At 58.3% G+C, this 17,840-nt stretch overlaps 3 protein-coding genes and 1 long non-coding RNA gene across 6 annotated transcripts; 2 read left to right on the top strand and 2 right to left on the bottom strand.

Moving 5' to 3' along the window:
* Nucleotides 1-569: 569 nt before the first annotated feature.
* DNAAF6 (dynein axonemal assembly factor 6) lies at nt 570-4,072 on the bottom strand. The gene is made up of 6 exons (XM_042478164.1): nt 3,929-4,072; nt 3,771-3,843; nt 3,282-3,393; nt 2,081-2,177; nt 1,705-1,790; nt 570-1,158 (listed from the first exon to the last, which is right to left on the bottom strand). Exons 1-6 carry the CDS (start codon nt 4,067-4,069, stop codon nt 1,029-1,031), a joined length of 639 nt encoding a protein of 212 aa, XP_042334098.1. The 5' UTR covers nt 4,070-4,072; the 3' UTR covers nt 570-1,028.
* Nucleotides 4,073-4,150: 78 nt separating this feature from the next.
* NUP62CL (nucleoporin 62 C-terminal like) lies at nt 4,151-9,488 on the top strand. 2 transcript variants are annotated; one of them, XM_042478148.1, is made up of 12 exons: nt 4,151-4,720; nt 4,813-5,201; nt 5,389-5,496; nt 6,233-6,364; nt 6,638-6,736; nt 7,132-7,234; nt 7,442-7,586; nt 7,831-7,880; nt 8,104-8,238; nt 8,452-8,563; nt 8,789-8,855; nt 9,328-9,488. In XM_042478148.1, the coding sequence occupies exons 1-12, from the start codon at nt 4,332-4,334 to the stop codon at nt 9,417-9,419; spliced, it is 1,821 nt and encodes a 606-aa protein (XP_042334082.1). In that variant the 5' UTR covers nt 4,151-4,331; the 3' UTR covers nt 9,420-9,488. The 2 variants fall into 2 exon arrangements, with proteins under 2 accessions (XP_042334082.1, XP_042334081.1); XM_042478147.1 differs by having other exon boundaries at nt 6,230-6,364.
* Nucleotides 9,489-10,316: 828 nt separating this feature from the next.
* Nucleotides 10,317-14,123, top strand: RBM41 (RNA binding motif protein 41). The gene is given in 8 exon segments (XM_042478155.1): nt 10,317-10,369; nt 10,806-10,931; nt 11,152-11,359; nt 12,142-12,346; nt 12,488-12,774; nt 13,106-13,189; nt 13,191-13,254; nt 13,408-14,123. Coding segments are annotated over 8 exon segments (1,176 nt in total). The 3' UTR covers nt 13,557-14,123.
* On the bottom strand, nt 13,774-17,737 carry LOC121936210. Of its 2 annotated transcripts, XR_006104935.1 has the most exons (3): nt 17,653-17,737; nt 17,114-17,368; nt 13,774-16,909 (listed from the first exon to the last, which is right to left on the bottom strand). It is a non-coding gene; the product is annotated as an uncharacterized LOC121936210 (long non-coding RNA). The 2 variants fall into 2 exon arrangements; XR_006104936.1 differs by having other exon boundaries at nt 13,774-17,368.
* Nucleotides 17,738-17,840: the final 103 nt, after the last annotated feature.

The following is a 17,840-nucleotide window of genomic DNA, read 5'->3' as shown; positions in this document are numbered from 1 at the left end:
CTCAGGCGGTCAGGGCTGTAAGCTTCCAACACTTTCCTCTCCAGGGAAGAGACCCCCAGAGAGCAGAGGGCTCAGTTCCCCCTTGCCATCCCATTCCCATCTTCCTGGGCAAGCTGGTCTTGGCCCTGCTGACTCATGCCAAGGAGCAAGCTCCCATCCCAGTAATGCCTCCTTGCCTGCTTCCCAACTGCCTGGGGGTGTTCTGCAAGCAAAGCCACTGAGTCAGGAGTTCCACTGTGGGCACCAAGTGTGATGATGCCCATGCTCCATTGTCCCTTTGGCACCCTGGACTGGAGCTGACAGCACCAACTGTGTTGATTCCAGCCCCTCCTGTCCTTTTCCATCCCTGCAGGATGGTTCTTTACTGCTTTAGCCTGCACTTTCAGTCCGAACCGCAGTGTCTGTGCCTCCTCTCATTAACAGGGCCTGCCTCATATGTTTCCCCGGGGAAAGTCATGGGGTCTGCAGAGCAGGCTTGCAAATGTGCAGTTTTCAACTCTAACAAAGCACTTATTTCTGCTTCTAGGTGCAGATCTCCTCAGAAGAAACACACACACACACACACACACTGAGGGAAAGGAGGAGAAAACATTTAATTATTCATACAAAAGGCACTAAATCTTGAGAAACAAGTGGTCAGCAGTTCTTGGGACAAAACAGGACAGTCCTGGGCTGGACAGTGAGGGCCCTTTCTTCCCTCCCCACTCTGCTCCAGGGCACAGGGCTTGGCCCCTTCTTCTCCTGGTGCTGCTGCTGAGAGAAGGGGGCATGAAGCCACAGTGAAAGCAGCAGATGAGTTTAAGGAAACTTCTCAAGAGGCTGGAGGTTCATGCCGGAATATTTCAGCTGCAGAGTGAAGAGGAGGGAGGGAAGGATAACAGACTGCCCTGGATCCCCAGGGTCCCCCACTCCAGACTGCGATAATCTGTGGTTCCTGGATTGGAACCTCGAGCCCCTCAGTTGCCACATGGGGAGATCTCCATAAGCCCTTGGAGCTCCTTGTAGTCCTTGGGTTGCTTCCTTTCCTTTCAGGCAAAGTTAATGAAATCGAAGTCTCGCTTCATCCTCAGCGTGACTTCCAGAATCCCCTTTTCCTGCAGGAAGCAGGCCCTGCCTCTCTTTGTGTCCACAGGGTGCGGCAGGTGCAGGAGAAGCTTCCTGGGAAAAGGACAATCTCATGTGGGAACTCAGGCACCTCCGCAAAAGAAGCTAACGTTAGGCATGCCCCTGCACCCCCAAACACCCTCTGCCTTCCCAGGCAACCTGTTCTGCACCGGCAGTACCAGGCAAATGCTTCTTTAGGTGCCTGCTGGTGTTTCCATCTGGGTGGGGTGGCAGACCTAGAGGTCAAGAGAGGCAGCAAGAGAGGTGCTAGGAGAGGACAGAAGGCCTGAAAGGCTGGAAGAGATGGACTGAGAAACCCACTAAACTTCCTCCTGTGCACCAAAAATCTAAGTGAATTTGGACAGTATTGGTATCTGAGACTCCCCAGCATGCTAAGAAGGGGGGAAGTTACCACATAATTGGTAACAGGGAGCTGTAAGGCCAGCATTTCTTGCCAAGACCACTTGAGTTTCCAGCTGACCCCACAAGGGTCCCTCAAGTGAACACAGGAGGACTCCATGCCAGTATCCTTGGAAGGATGAAATACTGCTGGGTAAAAGGGTTGGCAGAGAAAAGCCCCTCTCCTCTTCCTTCACTTACTTCTTAGGGCTGCGAAGATCCAGAACCTTTTCCTGGATATCAAGGGTAATGTCTGAAGCCTTCATGTCTGGCAGTTTGATTTTAATCTGAAGTAAAATGCAGAGAAGGTCAGTGCAGACAACTACAAAAGGTCAGGACGGGTCCTTTGGGTATTGGCGGTCAGTCCCCCTAGTTTGGGGTGGGGAGATCTCTGTCCAGAGATGGAGGCATTTGGGGTGCTGCAGTCCCTTGAGAAGAGCCGCATGGCCAGTGTGCAGCAACATGCCTCTAAGGGGACGCTGCTCCCCAGGGCTTCGGTGGTGGCCTGCTAGGAAATGGCCGTCAAGAGGTGGAGAGACAAGAGCCCCGTGGGGAGGGAGGGGGGAGGGGGACTCACCAGCATGTCTTCACAGCAAGCGGTGGAGGGGTCCTTCCGGCTCAGGCCCAGGAACATGTCCTCTGGCCCCACCTGCTGCTTGAACAGGATTTCGTATCTGTAGAAGACAAGGTTCCACAACAGGCGGAAACTGTCCTTTGTGGTCCTCCTGCATTTCAGGGATCCACTGAGGACTCTCCCCTCCTTCCTCCTCTCAGCTCCTGCCACTCATTTTACCGTCTGGCAGCCCCCAGCTCCCCACAGCGCCAGTGTCTGCTGCCTCCAGTTCACTCTCAGCCATAATAACAACACCGGACAGATATTTTGGGGTGGGGGGGAGTGGGGCTGGAGCTGCCCGGCTGTCGAGGAGGCTTGCCAAGCAATTATTTGACAACTGGCATCTAGCTGCATTGCCCCCTTCCTCCCCGCCCCACAACCTCCTGCTCCCAATTCCTCCTCGGAGGCTGGTGCTGCAGAGTTTTTCCAACCAATTTCAATTATTTACTGTTTGGCAACCATTGGTTTTCCTCTCCCTCCAAGCCAATTTGTCTAACTCAGAATGCAGCACATTTAAGAACGGCATGTTCCCTTTGTGCTGATATTTACAAATGAGAAAACATGATTGAAGACTGCATTTTTGAGCATATAATGTGCCTAATATAACTGAGCAAAATAAATTGAGTTATTTCCCCAAAATCAGGGGAGGTCTACAGATTTGGTAGCAGTGTTGCTGCTGCACATGAGAAATGCTTCCTAGTCCTGCTCCTTCTCTGCCAGGGTCAGAAAAACTCCCTCCGAAGCTGCTGAATGACATGTCAAGCCATGTCTTCCCAGGAGAGTCTGGGAAACTGGCACAAAGAGCCCATCGAAGACGGTCTCTTAGGAAACGCAAGCGTAACACGCTTCTGGGGAAGCGGCCGGGGAGCACATTTGCCAGGAGGGGCTTCCTTCCGCTCTCTGGGGCCCCACTTGAAGCCCAGGGAGCGTGTATCCTGTCAGGCGGACTAAGAGCGAGGCTGGGCCCTGACACAATGGCTGCCCAGGTGAAGGCCCAGCTCTTGGCTGTGTGCCAACGCATGTGGCACTGGCAGCCGCCATGAGTCTCCCAAGGCACAGCCTGCCTCTCTGGCTTAAAAAGCAGGCGGCTGCTGGGAGGGCTCTCCTAACCCTAAGCCTTGCCCCCATGAACTCCATTGAGGGGCTGCTGCTGAGAGGCACTTACTGGGGCTGCTCCCGGGGATCCCAGGCGTCCTCATAATCGGATCCCTCGGGCACCTCCTCCCTGCTCCAGATCTCTCTGCTGCCTCCAGGGCTCCGCTCCGCTTCCGAAGTTCCTGCAAGGGAGGGAGGGAGGGAAGGAGCTCACCTGTCCAGCTGCTCTGGCAAAAGACGCGGCCTCCCGACCTGCCTCCAGGGGCAGAGAGCAGGAGCAGCCCAAAGGCCGCCCCGAGGACCCTGGCGCACAGCCCCGGCCCTCCTTGCCTTCCTGGCTGGCAGGCCTCCAGCGAGCAGGGCCTCAGAAGCTCCGCTCGCAGACCGGGGCCAAGGGCCATGGATCCCGAGGGCAGGTCCTTCCAGAGCAACGCTGCCGCCAAGGTCCTGCCTGGAGGGCAGGGAGGCCTCAAGGCACCCGAAGGAAGGCTCTGCCCTGGGCCCCGTCCGGCTGCCTTGGCCCTGCTGCCTCCCTTCCGAGGGCCCAGGCTCTGCTTACCGGGGGCCCTCGACGGCGATGCCTCCGAGGGCCCGATGTCTCCTGGCCCCGCGCGCCTTGCCCACGGAGGGCCCTGCGGAAAGAACGAGGCCCGGTTGGCTGCGGGCGGAGGGGCCCCAGTGGCCCCAGGGACCCCTCAGGCCCAGGGCAGGGCTCACCCGGGGGCCCCCTCCGGCCTCGGCCTCCTCGGGGTCCTCCTCGGGGTCCTTTGGGGCGGAGAGCAGCGCAGCCAGCGCTCGCACCGAGGGCTCCATGGCGCCTGGGCCTCGCCGCCTTCCCCCGCATCCTCGCGTTACCATGGCGACTGCCCCGCCCACTCGCCCCTCCCTGCTGCCGTCGCGCCGGATGTGACGTCATCGGAAGGCGCCGGCGTCGTCGCGGGCCTAGTGCGTCAGAGGCGCGCGCGGAGAGGCTGCGGAGCGGGAGCAATAGCAGGAGGCGCGCGCCTGGCCCCGCGGAGGAGACCCTCGTCGCCGTCGCTCCCACTTGAGCCTCCGGAGGCTGGGCCGCGAGGGGAGGAAGGATCCTATCTCTCCCCCTCGCAGGCAGGCTTTGCCCAGGATGAGCCAGTTCAACTTCGGGGCCTCGGGGGCCGGAGGGGCTCCTGCTGCTGCTGCTGGCGGCGGAGGAGGCTTCAGCTTCGGGACCCCCAAGACGGCGCCCGCCGCCCCGCCGCCCGCCTCCTCTTCCTCGACGGCGGCCGGGGGCTTCTCCTTCTCCTCCTCAGCCGCCGCTGCCGCCGGAGGAGGAGGAGCAGGAGGAGGGGGCTTCAGCTTCGGGACGCCGGCCCCCCAGCCCCAGCCCCCTCCGGCGGGGTCCGGGCTCTTCTCCTTCGCCCCCGCAGGAGCCCCCTCCTCTTCCTCCTCAGCGCAGCCGGCCTCTGGGTTCAGCTTCGGGACTACACCCTCCTCCGCCGCCTCCACTGTGGCCGGGAGCGCCTTCGCCTTGGGGTGAGGAGAAGGGGCTGCTCCGGGGCAGGAGAGGACCCGCCAGCCCCCCACTCCTCTCACTGGCTCCCTTCTTCCCTTCCTTCCTCCTTCAGGGGCAACGTACCCAAGCTGAGCCTGGGCACCGCGCAGCCGGCCGCCATGACGGGGGGCTTCGGCCTCGTCGGCGGAGGGGCTCCAGCCACCTCCTCTGCCAGCCAGCCGGCCGCACCCTCGGGCTTCGTCTTCGGCTCCTCATCCTCCTCGGCCGCCGGACAGCCACCCGCCACCGGAGGAGGGTTCAGCTTTGGAAGTGGGGCGGTGGCCCAGAGCGGGGGCCCCGGCTTCAGCCTCGGCTCAGTGGCAAATGCAGCGCAGCAGGCGCCCTCCTCCGGCTTGACGTTTGGAGTTGCTCCGGCCGGGAGCGCCGCTGCCACCAATGCCGCCGCCACAGAAGCCACATCCCAGGCGCCCACAGTCTTCAGCCTCGGGGCCCAGTCCGCAGGTGGGAGGCTGCCGCTCCCCACGCCTAGAACCAGCGTTGGGTCAAGGCTCCTTGGAAGGCAGGGGGCTCTCTGGGCCACCATTCCGCATGCGTTTGCCCATCTCCCTGGGGAGGCCTGGAGTGGTCCCTGACTGCGGGGAGAGGCAGGTGGGCTGCAGAGACAAGCAGTTTTTGGTCTCCTTTCCAGCCACAGGCTTCGGGCTGCTGACTTCCTCCGCTGCCACCCCTGCCACCCCTGCCTCCACAGGATCGCTGACCCAGGCACCGGCCTTGTCCTTTGGAGCTAAGCTCACGGGTAGGTTGGCCTTCAGGAAGGAGGCTTTCTGAGAGAAGGAGAAGGAGAGGCTGGCAGAGCAGGGCCTCCTTGCTGGCCTTAAGTAGCCCAGAGAGTCCTGTCGCAGATGGCCCTTCCTTCCTTCTTTCCTTCCTCCTTGTGATGCATTACCTGCCCCAAGTTCCCCCTCCTGACAAATGAGGACACCGTGGCTTATTTGGTCCTTTCCCTGGCATTCCCCTTCTCCTCTTCTGCTTTCTGGACTTCAACTGCACCCTTCTTGGTACCACTTCCTTGAACAATTTCTTCACTAAAATCTTCTGTGCATCTTTCTAATTAACGTCCAGTGAACGTAGTTCCTTTATCAAGCTACGCTTTGTTTTCTGGCTTCTCTTCTTCCATTTCTCCTTTTGTGTCTCTTACTTTGGAATGCTGGGCCAGTTGTTGGTTTATTGCCCTGCTTTGTACTGAACCTAACGTATGGGAACAGATGCTGTTCCTCCTTCAGTCCTGGAAGAGGCAATTTCACAGGGACTTCTGTCCTTTTGCTTCTTGTTGCCATAATCACGTTCTGCTCTATCTTAGTAAAAAGAGGCTTTTGCCTTGACGTGTTCTGCACTATTTGGGGCTTGAAGGCAGAAGGTATCTTTCTTTGCTGGAGGAGAGAGGAAGGCAAAAAGGGTGTGGGCTCCAGCTGCTGATCCTCCTCCTCTTGGGACTATTCTAAATCCCCAAACGTGTCCTTTCCTCCCAGCAGGCGCCCCTGCATCCTCTGCAGCACCCGCCACAACGACAGCAAACTCCCTCCTTGGCCTGTCTGGTCCCACTCTGTTTGCCTCCATCGCAACCTCCTCAGCGCCAGCTGCATCTGCTCCAACTGGCCTCTCACGTAAGTGGCAGAGGAGGGGCTCCCTTTGTGCCTTGTTTCTGGTGGGCTGGGTGAGTGAGCAGAGCATTCGTCACCATCCCTGCATTGCAGTTTGAACCTCTCCTTTCTTAACTCAGGTTTTGTGTACTTCCCTTCAGCACAATAATCTTACAACGTTTTCAGGCATTTGTTTTTACAGCTGTGTTACTTAATTGGGGAAACCTTTAAAAGCCTTGGCTGAGCAGGATCTGTCCCTTCCACTCAGGAGCTGTTCTCCCTTCCTTCCTCCTGCAGTTGGTGCCGCCTCCACTGGGACAGCGGCCCCCGTTGGGGGCTTAGGGTTTGGCTCAAAGGGACCTGGAACAACAGCAGCAGCTGCCCCCACTATAACCAGTAAGGAGCAGGAGAGGAGGTGGACTGGAAGGGAGGGGGTGGCCTCTTCCTTCCTCCAGGACCTTGAGTGGAATGTCTGGGATGCTGCTGGTTGTCATCCTTGTTAAATTACGCACTGGGTTTTCTTACGAAAGAAACGCAGAACAGCCGACCAAAGTGCTGATAAGTACAACACATACAGTACAGTAAATCTGGGAATCTGGCTTTTCCTTCAGGGGAAAAGTGTTGTGATTCCTGGATAGATTTTTCTTTTGGGTGGCCTAGGTGGGCTGCACGGAGTTGGGAGTTCGGGGCACGCAGCCTTCTGGCTCTCTTGCTCTTCAGTTGTACTTGAATCTGAGCCTGGCCACAGCCTCCGCTGTCTGGTTTACATTCCTCCCCCATTTTCTCTCCAGGTGCCACCTCTGTACCAAGTACAGGATTCATCTTGAACCTGAAGCCGATGGCCACAACAACCACTGTGGCCTCCACATCCACCGTGACCACCACCACAGTCGTGTAAGTTCACCATACATGTATGGGAGGTTGCCACCTGACAGGTGAGCTGTGAGGCTGTGGGTGCAGCACAGGGCCCCCAGCCCCTGTGGGGACCACAGACAGCCACAGCCCAGCTGCCAGCCCCTTGCCTCCTTCTGACTTGGCTGGAGCTGAGGGGTGGTGTCCCTGTCTGCTGCCTTTGGCACGGTCTTGCCTTCTGCTTTCCAGGGCTCCCCAAGTGATGACCTATGCCCAGCTGGAGAGCCTGATTAACAAGTGGAGCCTTGAACTGGAGGACCAAGAGAAGCACTTCCTGCAACAGGCCACCCAAGTCAACGCCTGGGACAGGACACTGATTGAGAACGGGGAGAAGGTATCCTTTAGGGCTGTTTTGGTGAGGTGACAGAACTCCTTAATAAAATGATGCATGATGCGATGAAGGGAGAGAGGAAGGACTCTCTCACACACCTTACAATGCTAGATCCCAGTGGGATTATCTGGCTGTTCTCTTCTGCAACAGCCATTGTGCTGTTCTCATGCCCATTTTCTGCGCATTCTCCCCAGGGAGGAGAGGGTGTTATAGCTGGGGCAATAAACCCTTCCTGTGTCTCTTGTAGATCACCTCCTTGCACAGAGAAGTGGAGAAAGTGAAGCTGGATCAGAAGAGGTAGGTGGGGTGGGTGGGCTGCAAGGAAGACTGGAGAAGCTTGCCAGGGGCGTGGGAGTGGGGCAGTCTGAGTGGCAGCCCTCTCCTCCCCACTGTAGCCATGCATGTGTGCAGACACCCTCTTCCACCTCTGTCTTGGGGGATGGAAGATATGTTGGCATGTCCAGCTCTTCTCCCCTTCCCAGCCTTCTCACTTGTGGCTTGATTTCTTCTTTCTGTTCAGACTGGACCAAGAACTGGATTTCATTCTGTCCCAGCAAAAGGAACTGGAGGACTTGCTGGTCCCACTGGAAGAATCAGTGAAGGAACAAAGTGGGACCATCTACTTGCAGCATGCAGATGAGGAGAGGGAGAAGACGTAAGCTAGACCCCACTAAATTTGCCATGCATGGTACAGAGGGAAACAACAGGGCTTGGAGATCCCCTTGGACCCCAAGGCGCTCCCCTCTTCCGCAGGAGAGGCTGAGAGGTGTCTTCCCAGAGGTTGTATGGCCCCTGAGCCAGAGAAGGGAGGGTGGCGAGAGGCTCTCGGAGGCCCTGTGCTGGTAGTCACCTGGTGCTGTGGTTGTAGGTACAAGCTGGCTGAGAACATTGATGCCCAGCTGAAGCGCATGGCACAGGACCTGAAGGACATCATTGAGCACCTGAATACCTCAGGGGGGCCAGCAGACACAAGTGACCCAGTGAGTACAGACTCTGCTGCCCAGCCGTGGTGCCTTGCCGCCTCCTTGGGCACGTGAGCTTCCCTCCTGTTTCTGCCAGGTCTGCTGCTTTGGGGGGGGGGGGGGGGGGTTAGTGTCCAGTGGGTCTTTTCTTCTGTCTGGTCTCAGGATTTGGGGGATCTTGCCTCCCCTCTCCCAGAGCAACCACTGATTGCTGCCCACTTTCTCCTGCCTCTTCCTCCCCAGCTCCAACAGATATGCAAAATTCTAAATGCACACATGGACTCTCTCCAGTGGATTGATCAGAATTCAGGTATGAGCCCTCCCTTGCCCTGTCTTGTTTCCTGGGAACTGCCTTTTCTTTTTTCAGTGGGAGGGAAGAGGCCACAGTGGAAGGCAGAGAGGAAAGAGGAGGTAGTCGTGCAAAAGCCCCCTCCAGCTGCCAGCACTGCTGATAGTAAAGCTGAGGCAACAGCAAGCCCCACGGCTGTTCCTGTGAAACATTCCTTGCGTTTTGTGGATCCTGAGCCTCTGCTGCCTTCCCAAAGGCTCTCTCTGTGCGCTGGTGTCCTCCTGGTGCCCTTCAGCCAGTCCTCACCCAGGACACCGTGCGACTGGCCAGAAGGGCAGCTGCTGCCCACTTGCTCCTGGGGGTGGGGTCCTTTGGAGAGTCCTGGGTTTTTTTTAGGGGGAGAAGGGGGTATGCAGTCACACACACACAGTTTCACTGCATGCCCACCCACCCACCCCCCGCCTGCATCTGATCTTTGTGTTCCTTGCTTCAGCGCTGCTGCAGAGGAAGGTTGAGGAAGTGAGCAAGGTGTGTGAGAGCCGCCGCAAAGAGCAGGAGCGCAGCTTCCGGATCACCTTCGACTGACCATTGACTGCGATCTCCTGCCTGCCCCTGTGCACCCCCCCCCCCCTGGCGCACACTGATGGACCTGATGACTCCCCCCCCCCCCCGTGCTTTTGTAGGGTACAATAAAAGTCTTTTCTATCCCAGAACAGCCTGCTCCTTACTGTTGGGAAGAGGGGCAATGGGGGTCTGCCCCCTGGCCCCCATCCTCTGAGGGTGGATCCAGGATGAGCCAGACCAGGAGGTCGGTGGTCAGTGGCAGGCCTGTGCGTGGGGTGGGGGCCAGGAATGCCCTGTCAGCCCCCCACCCACAACCCCAGGGCTGCCTCTGGGAGTTGAGCAGATGGGGGCTATGGCAGGGATTCCGTAATGGCTGCCTCGGAGGCTCTTCTTTGTAGCCCCCTTTCCATGTGGAGAGGGCACGGGGGGGGCACTTCATGACCATGAGGGGAGCCTTGCCTGAGGCAGGTGGAGTCCCTAGAATCATAGAGTTGGAAGAGACTGCAAGGGCCATCCAGTCCAACCCCCTTCTGCCATGCAGGAACTCTCAGTCAAAGCATCCCCACTGACAGATGGCTCTCCAGCCTCTGTTTAAAGACCTCCAAGGAGGGAGAATCCACTGCCAAACAGCCCTCTCTCGGCCTGGCCTCCCTCGCAAGGCGGGGGGGGGGGAGGCCCTGAAGCCAAACAAGCAAAGGACCTTCCCTTGCCCAGGGGACCCTCAGCGTAAGCTAAGCAGGGGGCTTGGGTGGGAGACCGACCACGAAGACCCTGCTGCTGCTGCTGCAGGGGCTCCATTTCAGAGGAACAAGGAAACCCTGCCGCCTGGGGAAGGCAGGCAATGCTGGACTCGTCGGCCTACATCTCCCAGGAGCCCCTGCACGAAGGCCCCGCCCTCCTTCCCTCCCTTCGCGGAGCATGCCGGTCCTCGCAGTCCGGGGGAGGCGCCAGGGCCCTTCAGCCATGAAGAGGTCGGTGCTCGCCCTCCTCCTCTCGGGGGGGGGGGGGGGGGCTTGGGGCGGGAGAGGGCCCCCGAAGACCCCCAACACGGGAGGGAAGGGGAGGGCTGGGGTTCCTAATCCCCCCCGTTCCCCCACGGAGGCTCCCTTGCAGCCCTCCGCCAACGCCCCCCAGTCGCGATGCAGCCCTGGGTCCCTGGCACAGCGCCCCCTGCTGGGTCCCTGGGGCCGGTTCACTCCCGTGAGCCCCTTGACCAGTGCATCTGTGGGCGGCTTCCTTGGTGCCATCCAATGGGGCACCCTTCCCTTGAGCATCCAATGGGGCACTGCCCCCAGGACCCTTCCAAGGAAGCCCCCCCTCCCTCCCCCCAGGAGCTCTCGAGGGGCCCCCGTGCTGCGGCCTCCTCCCCACTGACCCCCTTCCTGACCCCCATGCCATGCCATGCAGGGTCAGCAGTGGCCCCGGGGCCCTTCCAGAGGAGCCTCCTCCGCCGGAGGCGCTGGAGACGGAGGGAGAGCGGCAGCTGAGGACCCTCCTACGGCACCAGCTGGAGACCTCCACTTCCCTGGAGCGGTGAGTCCGGGGCTGGTGGGGGTCGAGGGGCCCCCAAAGGTATGGGGCTCAGGGGACTCAGTTCCCAGTCGAAGGCCCCTTGGGTTGGGGGCCTTTGCGCTGCTCCTGCACTTTGTCTTCTGCACTCAGTGTGCTTGGGGGGGTCTGTGCTGCCAATGACCCCCTTGGGGCCCCCACCTCTGTCCTCCCCTGCCTCCCCCCACTTCCCTGCCTCCCACAGGTGCCTCTCCAAGCGGGCCCGCTTTGCCCCAGCCTCGCTCTACAAGCCCTTCGGGGAGGAGGCCGCCGGGACTCGCACCCTGACCCAGTTCCAGGCCCTGCAGGAACGCAGCCAGGAGATGGACGCCCTCCACCACCTGGGCCTCTCTGACGCCGAGATCCACCTCTGGAAGACCCACACCAAGGCCGCAGCCAAACGCAAGGAGAAGGTAGGGCAAGAACAGCTGGCCAGCCCCACACATCCTGCCCTCACTCCCCCTTGCGGACTCTGGAGCCCCATCCCCAAACACACGCGCCGTGGGCCCTGGGCTCTGATCCCCAGCCTGCCAGGCTGCTAGTGTTGGGCTGGCAGGTGGGACTTTGTAGGGGGCAGTTTTTGCTGGGAAAATATGCAGAGATGAATGCAGAGTAATCTTGGAAGCTTTTGAGTAGATAGACAAACTGGCAGACTGGAGCTCTGCCAGGAAAAACAGCTGCTAGATGAAAGCACCGTAGGCTGGCTTTTCTCCAAAGAGGCACTGTTTATTTTTGGTTGCAAAACACACATGAGAGCAAAGCTATACACCATCCACCAACTACAAAACCCACACTGTACAAAGATGGTTTGAGCTTATATACACTTTTTCTGCCACATCTGAACATTTTACATGCTGCTCCATACCTCAATAGTTTTGACCTCCAAAGACGGCTGAAGGAGGCCCAGATCCCACCTCTGGGATGGAAAGTGGGCTCAGCCAGCGCAAAACTGTGGCTGCAGCTGAGCAGGAATGGGGTAGCGATTCATTGGGGGGGGGGACAGTTCTTACCATGTTTCTGGTTCCAGAGGAAAGGTGGGGGTCAGCTGGCCTTCACACTGGGATTGGTGTGCCCATTCTTTGGAGGCCACTGGGATGGGGGTCTCTGCAGCTTCTGATGCCCTCCCTCCTGTGGGAGGCCAAGGGGCAGCCCTCCTTCCCCCAGCAGCCTTTCCCCAATCCTATCTGTCTTCCAGAGCCTTGGGCTCGGGGCTGCCCCTGAAGCCACACAGGACAGGATCCGTGCCATCGAGGAGAAGATCTCTGAGCGCCAGCGCATCCTGGCCCTACCCCAGCGCTTTGCAGGCAGCAAGCAGCTCAGCCGGCGGGAGATGGAGATCGAGCGGTCCCTCTTCCAGGGTGCCGACCGCCACCCCTTCCTCCGGATGCTCTACCACCAAGGCAAGTGCCCCGCTGGGCCCAGGGGGCGGGTGAGTGGGTGGGTGGGGGACGCTGAGGGGGAGCCATGCAGGGGAGGGGCACATCTGCCTCTCTGTGGGATCTCAGAGCCCAGGATGATGAGTCATGTTCTCTGGGGCTCAGATGCGGTTGCAAAGGATGGTCCCCCCGCGGAGGGCAGGACGACTCCCCTGGAGACTCTCTACCAAGAGGTCTTGAGCCCAGCACCCCCAACAGGGACCCTCTCGCCCTCTCCATCGGGGACCCCCAGTGTGGCCCTGGACTCGTCCCTGCCTTCTGACCCTGTGACAGTGGTGCGGCGGCCGGTGCAGTTTGTCCCAGAGGAGGAGATCTGCCAGAACCGTCTCTCAGAGGAAGAGATCCGCCAGATCCCTCGGTTTGCCTCCTATGCCCCAGGAGAACCGAGCCAGGTACCTTCCCCTGGCCTGCTGCCCCCTTCTTGTCTCAGGGCCCCCTCCCTTCCACCCCACTGTGAAAGTTCCTTGCCCCTGTCCCACGGGTGGTTATGGGTCTGTCTCCAGCCCTGCTTTGCACCTGAGGAGGGGGACCCCATGCTGCCCTTGCACGAAATTCATCTTCCCAGCTCTTGAGCAGAGCAGATTCACCATCCCGTCCTGCTGGGTCTCCCCTTGCTCTTCCTCATTCCCCTCCACTGGTTGGGGGGCACGGTGCCGGCCATGGGGTGGTCAGATGTGATCACAGACTACCCTTTTCCGGTGGTGACCCCAGTGTGTCTTTTAGGTGCTCTACCTGAAGAATCTCAGCCGCCGGGTGACAGCGGAGGACCTCTTGTCCATCTTTGCCAGGTTCCAGGAGGAGGGTGGCCCCCCAGGTCCAGTTCCGACTACTGAGCGGGCGCATGCGGGGCCAGGCCTTCCTCACCTTCCCCAGTGAGTAGCTGCCCCCCAAAACTGCCCCTGCCCCAGTTCTCCTTCCTTGATGGACTGTGGAGGCCTGGACGTTTCCTGGGACCCTGACCCTCCCATCCCCAACCCCTTCCAACTCCTCCTTGAGTTCTGAGTCTCTTCTCTCTCTGCTTCCAGGCATCTCAATGGCCCAGGCAGCCCTGCAACTGGCCAATGGGTTCCATCTACTAGGGAAGCCCCTCGTGATTGAGTTTGGGAAGGGCAAGGGGCATGCTACCAGCCCCTTAGAGCCTGCGTCAAATCCCGGGATAACCGGCACCCCCTAAGGAGGAAAATAGGGGCTACCCAACCAACCTAATCAGCCATGATGGAGGCAAATAGAGATTTCTCAGAAGAGCCACGAAGGGCACACAAAGGGCAGCGTCAGTGTGTCCATAGAGGAGACCATTTTCTCCGGAGGATCGGGCCAGGAGGGACCCCCAACATGGGGCAGAGCAAGAGAGATAGGCTCCTTACTTGATGTTGCTGAGCTCACTAAATGAGTCCTGGACACTGCTGCAGCTTCTCGGTTGACTCCCTGACTTTTTTGGGGAGGAGAAATTGGTGTCAGCCTCAGTAGCCACCCCACTCCGTTGCCGCTTTGCCCTCTGGGTGGCCCTGGCAAGGCCTCTGGCTCCCAGGGACCAGCCCTTTTCTTTCTCTTTGAGGTCATCCTTTAGGCTTTGGGGTGGGCATCTTCCTCAAAAGTGGAAGGACCTAATGCTAAAATACATGAGACATATTTCCTCCAAGATTTAAAGGGAGGCCGGGGGACAGTTTTCAGCCACTGGGATCTTCTGTTGATGACATTTGGCCCAAAAATGCAAAATAAAATTGACAGCTAAACAAAGAAAGAATGACCCCTTCCAATCTCCCCTCCATAAGTTTTTGGGTGGCATTGGCTTCCATCCTGGAAAACCACAACATTGGATCAAAGCCTCCAGGTGTGGCAATCCTGGTCTGCTCTTTGGCTGATTTTTTCCTGAGGGGAGGGGGTCTCCAGAGTGATTGGGGGGTCAAACAGCCTTTGGGGGGGCATTTGTCCCTCCTGCCATGCTTTGCCCACCCTGATCTGAAGCTAAGCTTATACATATAAAATTGTCTTTTTGGCCAGCTAAGGCTTGTCAAATCTTTTTGTTAGTTGACCTGACTGGCTTCCCTTTGTGTTTGCCTACCCCAGAGTGGATCAGGGCCTGAGAAGCTGTGAGGTGGGAAGGGCAGGGCCTGTTTTGACCAAGGAGCCTTCCCCTGTACCCGTGTGGCGCCTTGGTTTGCCGCTGGGTTTGCCTTGTGAGGAAAGAGCCCCTCTGGCCCCAGGGAAGCCCCTGCACCTGGTAAGGTGGCACCGCCGCCTGGAGAGGTGAACCGTGGCCCTCCACTTGACCGCAGTGGGCCCACACCACCTCAGGCCCTCTGTCTGTCTGTCCTCCTGTCCTCCTCTGGCACCAGGCAGCTCCCCGGGGTTGAGAGGGCAGCTGGCTGGGCTGGCAGTGAGAAGAGCTTAGGAGGGCAAATCTGATTAAAAGCAGCATCAGCCGGAGCTTCCTCCGTTTTCCTTTTTTAACTTCAGCTGTGAAACTTTCCTCTCGGCTGCTGAGAGAGAAGGGCAAGCGGCCCGATTAAGGGATTGCCGCGCTGTCTGCTTTAATTACAGCTCCTGCTCAGGACTCTGCTATCCTCTGATGAACCCCAAAGCTGCAGGAGGAAGAGGAGGACATTAAGGGTCCAGCGCTCCCTCCTGCCATCTGCATTATCCGCAGGTGTTTTCCTGGGCAGCTCCAGGATTTGGGGTGGGGTGGGGTGGGATGTCGGCCTGGAAACTGTGTCCAGCATAAGCACCCAGAGACACTCCCCTCCAAAACCAAGGAGGTCACTGGGGGGGGGCTTGCTCCATGCTGCCACTTGGTGTCCCCTGACCTTTGCTGCCATCACTCTTTCATTCTTTCTTTCCAAACAGTGTGTGTGTGCATCCTGCAGAGCCCCCAGTTCTGCTGCTGCCTCAAGCAGGCAGGGAATTAAAAGCCAAGCAAGGCCCCAAAGCAAATTAACCACTTCTTAACCAAGGGCCAATGAGTGGTTCCTCTCCCCCTCCCATTCCCTAGCATTTGGAGGTGGTCTGTCTTGGAGTAGGGGAGGGGGGTTGGATCAGGACCCATTCTCTGACCGCTCCACCAGCACCTTCCTCCCACCGAAGCACGCATCCTTTGGGAACTGGCAATACCTCAGTCTCTCCACTGGGTAGCAGTGCCGGTCCACTTTGCCAGAGGAGACTTCTGGGCCTTTCGGATGGGGAGGGAGAGGGCTACTCTTGAGACTACTGTACTTTGAAGGGTTCCCCCCCCCCCCATCTTTGCTCCACATCACAGGAGGACTGGCGCTCACTGGCACCTATTTCTTCATCTCTATGTCAGGTGATTGCAAAACACCAGGTTGGGTGAGCGGAGTACAACTGTTGTCTGTTTTGGGCTTAGGGTTAGGGTCAGGTGGAGTTGGCAGGCATTTCAATGTCTGCATCCAGTCAAGGGACCCCCCCAACCCCAAGTCTTGTGACCTTTCCTCAGAGCAAGTTGCTGTGCTTACTAAAGCCTCTGGCTTTGGCCCTTCACCCTGACCAGCCCTAGCAGCCCTGCCTTTCTTCCCCAGTGGGGGGGGAGGTGATAACCCATGATAAAACGTTCCCCACAGCAGATCCCATGTTGCAAAGGTAGGGGTGTGTGTGATTTGCAAAACCACTTGCCCTCAAGGCATGGGGTGTTGGGGTGGCACTCCCCGCTTCACTGTCTCCACCGTGTGCCCTCCAGACCCATCCTGGCTTGACCAGGACCCTTGAATTAATTCTCTGTCATCCCACTTTTTCAGCTTTTTAAAATGTTGAGAGCCAACACACATATATAGATGCTTCTGTGGCCCTGGGTCCCACAGGAACAGCCCCAAGGGCCCCAAGCAGCCTCCCCAACCCTGTAGTTCACTGTGCTGGCTCTCAACATTTTAAAGAGCTGAAAAAGTGGGGCAAGAGAGGATTAATCGGGAGGGTCCCGGCCAAACCAGGCTGAGGGTGGAAGGCACGTGGTGGAGCCAGAGAGGCAGCTGGGGGTGCCACCTGTCCCTTGGGTCCCTCTCTCCTGGTGGCCTGACCTTCCCCACACAGCGGATAAAAGGGGGAAGGAAAAGCCAAGAAGGGGCTGCAGCCAAGGCACCTGGAGGGGGATTAGGTGAGGCAGAGGCAGCCACTGGACATTTGGCTGGGGATGGGCAGCATGCCACCCTCCAGAGACCAGGCTGCAACACCCATCCACGTCCAGCCAGTGGCTCAGTGACCCTTGGAGGGCTGCTCTTGAGACTACTTTGAAGGGTCCCCCCCCCATCTTTGCTCCACATCACAGGAGGACTGGCGCTCACTGGCACCTATTTCTTCATCTCAATGGTAGGTGATTGCAAAACACCAGGTTGGGTGAACAGAGTACAACTGTTGTCTGTTGGGGGCTTAGGGTTAGGGTCAGATGGAGTTGAAAGGCATGTCCACCCTGCTGCAGCCAGCTCTTCCTTGCCTGCCTCCTCCCTGCGAGGAGAAGCCGAGCATGTGTTCACCGCACCAGCACCATACCACTTGGAGACCTCTGGCTGGCCTTGGGATCCCCTCCTAGGCAAAGAAGAGGAAGATGAAGGAGTACCTATGGTGGCAACTCTGCTGTCTCAGGCAGAGGGGAGACAAGCAAATAGGCCTGAGAGTTGGCAAGGACTAGGTTGCCACTGTGAACTTGGTGCTCTTGTCTCCCACATTAATCTAAATCACTTTATGGCTGGAAATCATTTTACACCAAGCTTGCCGGTCCCTTCAACATACCATTTGCATGTGATGCATGACTTGGACTGTGTCAGGAGAGCTTGGCTCAGCACCAGCTGCTGCAGTGTATGGCTGAAGAGGAAAACACACACACACACATCTTGCAGGCCACAGCCTTGACCCGCTGCTGCCTCCTGGCAGAACTGGCTGCCCCCCAGCTGAGGCCAATGGGGCCCCTGGGTGGCCATGGGGGGTCCAAATATCTTCTTCTGATGCCCCCCTCTGCACCTGGTATTCTTCCCACGTGGGATAACCCTAATCAAAGCACAAAAGAGAGGGAAATGTAGTAGCTCAGGGTGGGGTCCAGCTGTTCACACACTTCCACCAAACCACATGAGAACAAGCCTCATGCCCTGGGGGGAGGGCTCTTGGCCCTGGGATGTGTGAGGGCCCTCCTATGCCCCCCTCAGGGTCAGATCAGGGGGTTAGCTGTGGCCTCGCCCAAGGCTTGTCCTCCCACCCCCATCTCCACCCCTGCCTTTTATTCCCACTTAGCATATTGTTGGAAGGTATAGTAGTAAAAACCTGGTATTTTATACCTTAAGCCCAGCAGGAGTAGCGTGTGCCCCAACAGTATATATCTGAGCTTCTGGTAAACCCTCATGCATGCAGGTGAGAATCATAGAATCATAGAATCATAGAGTTGGAAGAGACCACTAGGGCCATCCAGTCCAACCCCCTGCCATGCAGGAAATCCAAATCAAAGCATCCCTGACAGAAAAAAAAA

Source organism: Sceloporus undulatus, chromosome 7 (genome assembly GCF_019175285.1).
Source record: "Sceloporus undulatus isolate JIND9_A2432 ecotype Alabama chromosome 7, SceUnd_v1.1, whole genome shotgun sequence".
NCBI lineage: Eukaryota > Metazoa > Chordata > Lepidosauria > Squamata > Phrynosomatidae > Sceloporus > Sceloporus undulatus.
The sequence above is the reverse complement of the archived record's forward strand: the minus strand, read 5'-3'. Positions and strand labels throughout refer to the sequence as shown.

Excerpts from the sequence above, each read along its gene's own strand:
- DNAAF6 (XM_042478164.1), bottom strand. The coding sequence starts at position 4,069 with ATGGTAACGCGAGGATGCGGGGGAAGGCGGCGAGGCCCAGGCGCCATG. Across the intron at positions 2,178-3,281 it reads GATCCCCGGGAGCAGCCCCA|ATACGAAATCCTGTTCAAGC; the intron begins GTAAGTGCCTCT and ends TGTCTTCTACAG. Across the intron at positions 1,791-2,080 it reads CTTGCTGTGAAGACATGCTG|ATTAAAATCAAACTGCCAGA; the intron begins GTGAGTCCCCCT and ends ATTTTACTTCAG.
- NUP62CL (XM_042478147.1), top strand. The coding sequence starts at position 4,332 with ATGAGCCAGTTCAACTTCGGGGCCTCGGGGGCCGGAGGGGCTCCTGCT. Across the intron at positions 7,235-7,441 it reads GTGACCACCACCACAGTCGT|GGCTCCCCAAGTGATGACCT; the intron begins GTAAGTTCACCA and ends TCTGCTTTCCAG. Across the intron at positions 7,587-7,830 it reads TGATTGAGAACGGGGAGAAG|ATCACCTCCTTGCACAGAGA; the intron begins GTATCCTTTAGG and ends TGTCTCTTGTAG.